Raw genomic sequence first — 12014 nt, forward strand, 5'->3', positions numbered from 1 at the left:
CGAAAAAAACGATTGGAAGACAATGACCTCCCACCTCATTTGCGCACCAATCGGATGACCATTGTCTCTTTGACTGTATTTTAACCCAATGACAACTCATCGTCTTGAAATCTAGCTGATTAGATAGCCAATGAACAGAGCTAAATGGCACTATCAAATGGTAATTTGTTTGGAGACGAACTCACACGGAGAACGTGTGCGCCACAGCAGTCTTTTCAATTCGCATTTCAACGAGGAAGGAGTGAAAGTTATTACTCGCAGCGGTATTTCGGCAACGTGCATCTTCAACTGTATTTTCATCGAAAATCATGGCGAATAAGTCTGGGAAAGCTAAGTCCAAGACTAGATATAGCAATGTAGTGGCAATTTTACAAGAAATTGATCATGATACTGATATAGAAATGTTATCTGAGGACGAATCTGAGGGAGCTGCCTCTTATGATTCTGAAACTGAGGCATATTTCTTGGAAGGAGAGGATATCGTTTTGGATTGGTAAGTTCTTGTCATGCTAATGCCGTTGTTTGTAATATAAAATGTTATTTGTGATAGTTTTTACGTTTTAGTTGCAATATATGCAAATTTTATGAAATGTGTAACGTACACGTGGGCTATTCATTGTGAGGGTACGCTTGTATAGCATGTAGCATGTGTACTGTACTTTGACAATATTATGGTAGCGTGGCCACAGATATGATTTGAAACCAGTGTTTGTTCTATTCCCTGTTCTCTCTCTCTCTATATATATAAATAAAAATGCATATGTTTATTATACCTGTTGATACAGGGCTCATATGTGAAACTATTCTAACTGAAAATTGATTCACAGTGGCACTGATTCCGACTGGGAGCCCCCAGCACCGCCCCCAGCGCCAACTTGTTCTTCCAGCCGGACCCCTGCTGTCTCTGGGCCATCTACCGGTGTGAAGGCACCGACAAAGAAGCGGAAGAGGGGAAGTGTGCCACCTGCTAGAGAAGGGACAGAAGGGCGTTGGCACACTGTCCTGGAAGATGATGTGGAGCCACCCCAGCCAACTTTCCGACCGAAAAGGGAGCCTGGACCTCAGGTGAACGCGAGCACAACATACAGCCCACTTGAGCTTTTCCAGTTGTTTTTCACCCATTCTGTTGTAGGTTCACTCGTGTCTAACACAAATACGTTTGGGAAGAAGAAGCAGGCAGGCAAAAAGGTAGCATGGAAGCCCGTATCCATGTCAGACTTTTACTGCTACCTTTCACTGGTCATCTACATGGGGCTGGTGAAGCTGAAAAGCCTGACTGACTACTGGAAGACGTCATCACTCTACCAACTGCCTTTCCCCATGACTGTTATGTCCTGCAAAAGGTTTCTGGTTGTTTCACAGGCTCTTCACATCAGTGACCCAAAGGTTGATGAAGAGAATGACAAGAAGAAAGGCACAGCAACGTTTGATAGACTGTGCAAAATCGAACCTCTCTACTCCAGCATTGTTGAGGCCTGCAAGACCTACTTTCAGCCAGCCCAGAACCTGTCCATCGATGAGGATGGTAGCCTCAAAGGCCAGAATTGGCCTCAAACAATACATGCGTAACAAGCCAACCAAGTGGGGTTACAAGCTGTTTGTTTTGGCTGATTCTGTGTGTGCCTACACATGCAATTTCTTTGTTTATGAGGGGAAGAAGACTTGTGCAACTGGTAAGGGACTTAGCTATGACTCTGTGATGGAGTTATTGGATTTCCAACTGCTGGGGAAGGGCTACAAGTTATTTGTGGATAACTTCTACACAAGCCCTACCCTGTTCACAGACCTGAGGAAGCGGGAAGTGTGGGCTTGTGGCACCATTCGCACCAACCGGGTGGGCTTTCCGAAGACCAAGGTGAACGACATGCCTAAGCGGGCTGAGCGGGGGGCCATGCGATTGATCCGTGAAGATGGCCTGCTTTTTGTAAAGTGGATGGATACCAGAGAAGTCGTGATGTGTTCAACTATACACAAGTCCTTCAATGGGGATCATGTTGCCCGGCGTATCAAGGATGGTACTGGGCATTGGACCACCAAAAATGTCCCCATTCCAACTGCAGTGAAGGACTACAACAAGAGCACGGGAGGTGTGGACCTATCAGATGCGCTGATAGGCTATTATAATGTTCTGCATAAGACAATGCGATGGTACAAGACTTTCTTCTATCATTTCGTCAACATTGCTGTGGTGAATGCATTCATCCTACACAAGGAAATGGCTAAGAGCTGTGGAAAGCCCTTCCTCACACAGAAAGCCTTCAGAGAGCAGCTCATCAGGGAGCTTGCTGGCTACAGCACCACTGCACCAAGCCCTGTTCCTTCTGCTCCTGCCACAAGTGTTCATCTGCCCAGATATATTTGTGCAGACATGGATGTACCTAAGGGCCAAAAGGGCACAGCATGGAGGCGTTGCTGTGTTGTTTGCAAGATGAAGTCGCCCATCACATGCACCACATGCTCGGTGACCCTCTGCTTTACATCAGAAAGAGACTGCTATAGCATCTGGCATCGACAGCAGAATATTGTGTAGAGCTTTGGCAAAGTGGGTGGGGTTATGTTATATCTGGAGTAATGTTCCTGTCTTATCCTGTGTGAATTTAAGTATGCTCTCTCTTTCTCTCCTTCTTTCTCTGAGAACCTGAGCCCCAGGACCATGCGTCATGACCCCCTGGCATGATGACTCCTTGCTGTCCCCAGTCCACCCGACCTTGCTGCTGTTCCAGTTTCACCTGTTCTGCCTGCGGCTATGGAACCCTACCTAAACTGTTTATTTTTACACTTCAGGTGCTGTCCTGTTGCACCCTCTACAACCACTGCGATATCTACCCGGCACAGCCAGAAGAGGACTGGCCACCCCTCAGAGCCTGGTTCCTCTCGAGGTTTCTTCCTAGGTTTTGGCCTTTCTAGGGAGTTTTTCCTAGCCACCGTACTTCTACACCTGCATTGCTTGCTGTTTGGGGTTTTAGGCAGGGTATCTGTATAGCACATTGAGATATTAGCTGATGTAGGAAGGGCTATGTAAATACATTTGATTTGATAGAGGACTGAGGGTCTTCCAAATATTGAAAGTGTAAATAGTCACCCATGTTATTTTGTAAATGTATATTTTATTTATTTTTTAGAGATTTTTTTTTATAAGAAGTTCTAACTTTTTTTTCTTTCTTTTTTTTTCTTTTTTTGGGGGGGGGGTGTTAGAATACCATTTTGGTATTTTGTATATAGTTATTTGTTTCAGAATGTATACCTTCACCAATTTGGCCATTTGGGTACATTTGGGCTACTTGTGTGGGACACCGGGGTGACCTCATGATAAATGTCATGTAGCACACTCATTTTGGAAGTTATCATTCTGAAACTTTGCACAAGTGCTGTTGCCTTATGTTTTCCACTGAAATTGTTCCCATATTCATATCTAGATGTTTGTTTTATCTTGTTCATTTTAATTATGATGTTACAACAATTAAAATGAAAAAACGTATGTTTTTTTTCATTGTATTATCAAAACCAGGTCTATTGTGTTATATTCTCCTACATTCAATTCACATTTACACAAACTTCAGAGTGTTTTCTTTCAAATGGTACCAAGAATATGCATATCCTTGCTCCTGGGCCTGAGCTAGAGACAGTTAGATTTGGGTATGTCTTCAGGCGGAAATTGAAAGGGGGGGGGGGGGGGGGTATTCCCAAGAGGTTTTAAAACATATTACAAAAAATATTTATAATCATGCAATCACAAGTGAAATATACCAAAACACAGCTTAGCTTGTTAATCCACCTATCATGCCAGATTTTGAAAATATGCTTTACAGTGAAAGCAATCCAAGCTTTGGTGAGTGTATCAATCAATGCTAGAACAGCTAGCCCCGAATTAGCATGGTCACGAAAGTCAGAAAAGCAATAAAATGAATCGCTTACCTTTGATAATCTTCAGATGTTTGCACTGACGAGACTCCCAGTTACACAACAAATGTTATTTTTGTTCAATAAATTACTTTTATCACAAAAAAAACGCCATTTGGGTTGCGCGTTATGTTCAGAAAACTACAGCCTCGTTCCGTTCAACAAAAATTCCAAAAAGTATCCGTAATGTTCGTAGAAACATGTCAAATATTTTTTATAATCAATCCTCAGGTTGTTTTTAACATACATAATTGATAATATTTCAACTGGACCCTAACCTAGTCAATAAAAGAGAGAAAGAAAATGGAGAGCTACCCCTCTCGCAAAGGACACCTGACTAGTTCTGAAAAAACTCGCTCATTTTTCAAAATAAAAGCCTGACACTATGTCTAAAGTCTGGTCACAGCCTGAGGAAGCCATTGGAAAAGGAATCTGGTTGATACCCCTTTAAATGGAAGAAAGACGGGAAATGAAACACAGATTTAAAAAAATATATCACTTCCGGGTTAGATTTCCTCAGGTTTTCGCCTGCAAAATCTGTTTTGTTATACTCACAGACAATATTTTGACCGTTTTGGTAACTTTTGAGTGTTTTCTATCCTAATCTGTAAATGTATATGCATGTATATGCTGTATATGCATATTCTACGATCTGGACCTGCGAAATAGTCTGTTTACCTTGGGAACGTTATTTTAAAAAAGAAATCTGACCCCTAGCGTCAAGAAGATAATCAGGGCAAGGTGACTGGAAACATGACCAAATACAAAACAGTGTAGCTATTCCCTCCGCAAGGCAATCAAACAAGCTAAGCGTCAGTATAGAGACAAAGTAGAGTCGCAATTCAACGGCTCAGACACAAGAGGTATGTGGCAGGGTCTACAGTCAATCACGGATTACAAAAAGAAAATCATCCTCGTTGCGGACGAGGATGTCTTGCTCCCAGACAGACTAAACAACTTCTTTGCCCGCTTTGAGGACAATACAGTGCCACTGACATGGCCCGCTACCAAAACCTGTGGACTCTCCTTCACTACAGCTGACGTGAGTAAATCATTTAAACGTGTTAACCCTCGCAAGGCTGCAGGCCCAGACGGCATCCCCAGCCGCGTCTTCAGAGCATGCGCAGACCAGCTGGCTGGTGTGTTTACAGACATATTCAATCAATCCTTATCCCAGTCTGCCGTCCCCACATGCTTCAAGAGAGCCACCCTTATTCCTGTTCCCAAGAAAGCTCTGGTAACTGAGCTAAACGACTACCGCCCACAACCGTAAGGCTCTCCAGAGGGTAGTGAGGTCTGCACAACGAATCACCGGGGGCAAACTACCTGCCCTCCCGGAAACCTACACCACCGATGTCACAGGAAGGCCAGAAAGATCATCAAGGACAACAACCACCTGAGCCACTGCCTGTTCACCCGCTATCATCCAGAAGGCGAGGTCAGTACAGGTGCATCAAAGCAGGGACCGAGAGACTGAAAAACAGCTTCTATCTCAAAACCATCAGACTGTTAACTTCTTTGATATACGGGGCAGCATTTTCACTTTTGGATGAATTGCGTGCCCATAGTGAACTGCCTCCTACTCTGTCCCAGATACTAATGTATGCATATTATGATTACTATTGGATAGAAAACACTCCGACGTCTCTAAAACTGTTTGAATGATGTCTGTGAGTATAACAGAACTCAAATGGCAGGCAAAAACCTGAAAAAAAATACAAACAGGAAGTGAGAATTCTGAGACTGGTCGATGTTAACCTGTTAGGCGGGCTGTCCCGACATCGGTACACTTATGACAACATCCAGCTCTATTGCAGGGCGCGAAATTCAAAATCTATTTTTTTTTAATATTTAACTTTCACACATTAACAAGTCCAACACAGCATTTGAAAGATAAACATCTTGTTAATCCAGCCAACGTGTCCGATTCTTTAAATGTTTTACAGCAAAAACACCACGTATATTTATGTTAGTTCACCACCAAATACAAAAGAGGACAGACATTTTTCACAGCACAGGTAGCATGCACAAAGCCAACCTAACTAACCAAGATCCAACCAAACAAACCTAGAAACAACTTCCTCAGATGACAGTCCTATAACATGTTACACAATAAATCTATATTTTGTTCGAAAAATGTGCATATTTGAGCTATAAATCAGTTTTACATTGATGCTACCATCATAGCTACAGTCAGAAATAGCACGGGAGTAGCCAGAGTAAATACAGACACCAACGTCAACTACCTAATTACTCATCATAAAACATTTCAGAAAAATATATGGTGTATAGCAAAATGAAAGACAAAGATCTTGTGAATACAGACAATATTTCAGATTTTCTAAGTGTTTTACAGCGAAAACACAATATATCGTTATATTAGCTTACTGCAATGGCTAACACACAACAGCATTGACTCCAAGTAATCGGTAGCGATAGCACAGCTCGACAGATATATGAAATAGCATCCCAAATTGGGTCCTTATCTTTGTTGATCTTCCATCAGAATGTTGTAAAGGGGTCCATTGTCCAGAACGGTCTTTGTTTGGATCCAGAACAAACTATTTCCCTCTTGAATTGGCAAGCACACTGGCCGTGCGGCGCTAACCTCTCCTTCTTGAAAGAATTCTTCCAATGCATCACGTCTAAAGTCCCGAATAAATTTCAATAATATAATTAAACTATATTGAAAAAACATACTTTAGGATGATATTGTGACATGTATCAAGTAAAATCGAAGCCGGAGATTATATTCACCTATAACGACGGTTTTCCAGGAGGCAATACAAGGTCCAACTTCGCGCCTTCAAGAAAAACATTTATGGCGGACCTCTCACTCCAGAGGCTGTATTCAATCCCAGAACGAGATATTCAAGTCCTTTCTGCTCTCACTTCCGCATGACACCCAGGGGAAGGCGTATGACGTGTTTCTGTGGTCCCAAGTGACATGCCCTTTTATAGACAAGCTCTTGAAAAAAGACCTCGCATTTGGAAATCTCACTTCCGGATAGGAAATGGGCTGCAGAAAGAGTTCTGGTTCACTTAGAGAGATAATTCAAACGGTTTAAGAAACTAGAGAGTGTTTTCTATCCAATAGAAATAATATGCATATTGTACGAGCAAGAATTGAGTAGGAGGCCGTTTGAAATGGCCACCTCTTTCCAGGTTACTCATTGCTGCCCCTTGCAGCCATAAGAAGTTAACCTCTTGCGACTATAGGGGGTGCTGTTTCAAATTAGCATAATTGTCTCTACAGATGAAATGGCTTCCTACTCAATTCTTGATCGTACAATATGCATATTATTACTATTATTGGATAGAAAACACTCTCTAGTTTCTATAGCCGTTTGAATTATGTCTCTGAGTGGTACAGAACTCTTTCTACAGCGAAATCCATGACAGGTTTTGCGAAGGTCTGAGAGCGAAGCTCTGATCTCAGTTCAGTTTAAAGGCGTGTGTATATCCTATGGAACGACACGAACTGCACCCGCCTTCCCCGGGATGTCAGTAACCAATGAGAAGTGGAATGGGCTTCCTAGGTAGCTCTCAGAGGTTATAAAAGACCAAGGAGTGAGGTACGCCTTCTTTCCGACGCTGAACTTTACGCAGAGAGAGACCTCGGGATGCCATTTTCGAACGCTCAGTAATGAACTTTAGATATATCAGTCTGTAATTTAATTTGATATGGTGTTAGAAACATCATAACGAAGCTATTTGAAACCGAGTTATATCAGATTATGCGAGTATATTGCCATTTTTCGGAATTTCCTCAGTATTGCGTATTGAGAATTTGGACACGTTGTGGCAAAATAGCTAATGTTAGCAATTGTTAGCTATAGTTAGCTGCTATATCAGAAGTTGAATGCAACGTTTTACAACCAAGCAACGATTCTTTTGGACAAAGTACCACTTGGCCAAGATTCCGATGGAAGCTCGTCGAAAAGTAAGAGCTATTTATGATGTTATTACATTTTTTTGTGGAAAAATGTAAACTCAATAATGGTAAATAGTGACGCCGTTATTGCGGCACTAGTCTGTCTGTAACGCACACTGTATGTCTAGTAACGTTAATTTTAAAAATCTAACTTAGCGGTTGCATTAATAACTAATGCATCTTTCATTTCATGGCCAACCTGTATTTTTTTTGTCAAGTTTATGAATAGTTTTCGATAAAAATAGTTGTAATTTCATGATGGTGCCGGGCAGATTGCTTGAGTAGTTGGACAGTATTTCCATTGTGTAAGCACGATTTGTGCCGCTAAATATTCACATTTTCGATCAAACTCTATATGGATTGTGTAATATGATGTTACAGGAGTGTCATCGGAATAATTCTGAGAAGGTTAGTGAAAAAATTAATATATTTTGGCGATGTTTACGTTATCGCTCTCTTTGGCTAGAATCAATGCTCTGGTAACGTTTGCATATGGGGTATGCTAATATAACGATTTATTGTGTTTTCGCTGTAAGACACTTAGAAAATCTGAAATATTGTCTGTATTCACAGGATCTGTGTCTTTCGATTAGTGTATGCGGTGTATTTTTACGAAATGTTTGATGATTAGTAATTAGGTAAACACGTTGCTCTATATATTTATTCTAGTCCATTTGTGACGGTGGGTGCAATTGTAAACTATGACATCTACCTGAAATATGCAAATTTTTCTAACAAAACCTATCCTATACCATAAATATGTTATCAGACTGTCATCTGATGAGTTTTTTTCTTGGTTAGTGGCTATCAATATCTTAGTTTAGCCGAATTGGTGATAGCTACTGGTGTTGGTGGACAAATAAAAGATGGTGTCTTATGCTAATGAGTTTAGCTAATAGATTTATATCTTTACATATTGTGTCTTCCCTGTAAAACATTTAAAAAATCGGACATGTTGGCTGGATTCACACGATCTGTGTCTTTCATTAGCTGTATTGGACTTTAATGTGTGAAAGTTAAATATTAAAAAAAAAAAATTTTTTTGAATTTCGCGCTCTGCCTTTTTAGTGGAATGTGGGGGGGGGGGTGCCGCTAGCGGCACCCCAGTCCTAGACAGGATAACATGTTATAAGACTGTCATCTCATGAAGTTGTTTCTTGGTTTCTTTGGTTTGTTCTAGGTTAGTTTGGTTGATTTTGTGCATGCTATCTGTGCTGTGAAAAATGTCTGTGCTTTTTTCTATTTGTTGGTGAGCTAACATAAATATATATTGTGTTTTCCCTGTAAAGCATTTAAAAAATCGGACATGTTGGCTGGATTCACAAGATGTGTATCTTTCATTAGCTGTATTGGACTTGTTAATGTGTGAAAGTTAAATATTTCTAAAAAATATTTTTTGAATTTCGCGCTCTGCCTTTTCAGTGGAATGTGGGAGGAGTTCCGCTAGCGGAACCCCGGGGCTAGACAGGTTAAAGATTAAATTTAAGTATACCTCTGACTGGTCTGTGGTTTATAACTCTCCTCATTTAGTAATACAGGAAATTACCACGACACCTGGTAGACCTTGGGACCTGGATAGTGTATGGTGAGAATAATGAAGGGAGTCTGAAACCTTGAAAATTTAAATTAGTTTATCTGGTGCTTCTCTCTTCAATACAGTTTTCAGTTGGCTCTCTCTCATTCAACTGACTTGGCTACTCTTATACAATTCTAAATAGCCAACATACAAAAAATACCATTTGTAAAAATGTATTAATTATCATCCTATTTCATAGATGCATTTTCATAATGTAATTCTCGATTAAGAAACATGAGCTGGCACACACCCAGAAAAAAAGTTTGTGTGGAGGTGCTGACCAACGGCTTACTGGATATCCTATCTAAAAACATTGACCCCTAGTGGTCTGAATATTGACTTTGATCTCAGGCCCTTCTTAATAAGAACAAATGTTTTCTTTATGAACAAGTCTTAGAAATGTATATTTTTTTTCTACAGCTTATTAGCGTACATCTAAAATGTTCCCCCTGTTGATTATGCTCACTATACATCAAGGTTGAACCAAAAGATTACATGTAATAAACATGGAATGAAATACGAAACTATTATATGAAATTGAATGGAACAATGTATGTTGATGCTAATACGATGTACAATAGTCCATTATGTTTCTGTTTGATAAGAGTAGCGTAATATCTAATATTCCATATACTATTTTTTAACAGTTTCACTAATTAATTTTAATTAACTGAATCATTGGTTGCACTAATTGCACTTTTGCTCTACATAACCTGGTTCAAGAATTCATGACATTACCCTGAGGAAGGCACAGTGATGCCGAAACGTTGGTAAATACCCATTAAATTGCTGGGAGTTTATACATGGAGTGTGCGACTTTATTTATACATCATGTAATTATCAACAAAACCCATGAAAACAGCAAGATTCAATGTTTCCCTTTGTTTACAATGTGTGAACGTTTGTTGGTCCTATTGCCATGACTATGACAGGCTAGCTTGACTGGAGCCAACGTTAGCTTCAATGCTAAGGATAATTTATAAATGATTTCAACTATCAAAACATAATAAAAAAATTAACAACAATTATATCATTACAATCTGCTTTAAATGGTGTTTCAAATTCTATGCTTTATAACTCACTCACCGTGATTATAACGTTTAAAATATTTTTGCTTATCTGCCGCTTCTCTCTTCAGTTTTCAGTTGGCTTGGCTCACTCATTCAACAACTGACTAGACAAGCTAGCATGAGAGCCTTCTGTAGAGTGAGAGCGTGTGAAGCAACCACTACAGCGAGCAGCCCCCCGAAACAAATGCAACACCCCTTGACCATAAATACTGTAAATTATGCTACTATATACAGTACCAGTCAAAGGTTTGGACACAGCTACTCATTCAAGGGTTTTCTTTACTTTTACTGTTTTCTACATAGTAGAATAATAGTGAAAGCATCACAACTCTTGTCCAGATGGGATTAGGGCAGTGTGCAGTGCGATGGCGATTGCAAATTGAAGTGGGCCTAGGCTGTCAGGTAAGGTGATATGATCCCTCTCTCAAAGCACTTCATGATGACAGAAGTGAGTGCTATGGGTCGATAGTCATTTATTTCAGTTACCTTTGCTTTCTTGGGTTCAGGAACAATGGTGGACATTTTGAAGCATGTGGGGACAGCAGGCTGGGAAACATTGAATATGTCCGTAAACACTCTGCACATGCCCTGAGGACGTGGATAGGGATGCTGCTATTATTCTACAATGTAGAAAATAGTAAAAATAAAGAAAAACCCTTGAATGAGTAGGTGTGTCCAAACTTTTGACTGGTACTGAATCTCACATTCTCCCACATTTCAGGTTGGCAACACAGGGAACCCAAACTTGTGCAAAAAATGGTACTATTAACACAGAAAGTCTTAACCCTTTTTCATAGCTACTATTTCCATTTTTCTTTGATGTTACAGACGAACTAGGCCCAACAATAGTAGCCTGCCTTTGACTATCAGAATCTGGCCCATACTGGTATCTATCATTATAATACCAACCAACCTCTTTTGACCTTGGGGTTTATTTATTTAACCTATTTAATCCCATCAGTCCCAATAGGACTGTAAAAAATGTTTTCAGTTATAAGGCTCTTAACATTTTACTGAATGATGTATCAATGCATTTCCAGCAAATATTGAAATAATAAAGGGTCTCAATGAAATATGTGCAGTGTCACATGTTTAGTGTAAATTGTCACATGACCAGAGCTGTTTACTTCCTAGTTGCACCATGAGAAGAGAATGGCTGCATCAAAGCTCGTAAACAAAAGGTTAGTAAAGTATGTTAACATAGAGATAGGACAAAGATATATATGCATTTGCAATTACTCAACTTTGTTCGGTATGGTCATAGAATGTGTAAACATGTTGACGGCAACAATAGTGACCGGCGGGATATCACAGTGCTTCTAGGTATATACATACTGATACACATACATAGTTCTTGTTCTACCTAACTTTCTACTCTGTTCTTTCTTTTAGTTTCACTTTGAGTCAAGTTCTGGATATGTTGGATCTAGGTGACTGCCCAGACAAGGCATGCAACATTGCAGTTATCCCTCAAAATGAGAAAGATGCTGTCCTCAGTGATTGTGATACCGATGGGTTAGATATGGACTATGAG

General features: G+C 40.1%; 1 protein-coding gene across 1 annotated transcript; it reads left to right on the forward strand.

The window, feature by feature from the left end:
• The first annotated feature begins 401 nt into the window (after positions 1-401).
• Positions 402-1569, forward strand: LOC129867698 (piggyBac transposable element-derived protein 4-like). Its single transcript, XM_055941253.1, has 2 exons — positions 402-493; positions 828-1569. The coding sequence occupies exons 1-2, from the start codon at positions 402-404 to the stop codon at positions 1567-1569; spliced, it is 834 nt and encodes a 277-aa protein (XP_055797228.1).
• Positions 1570-12014: the final 10445 nt, after the last annotated feature.

Source organism: Salvelinus fontinalis, chromosome 12 (genome assembly GCF_029448725.1).
Source record: "Salvelinus fontinalis isolate EN_2023a chromosome 12, ASM2944872v1, whole genome shotgun sequence".
NCBI classification, from domain to species: domain Eukaryota; kingdom Metazoa; phylum Chordata; class Actinopteri; order Salmoniformes; family Salmonidae; genus Salvelinus; species Salvelinus fontinalis.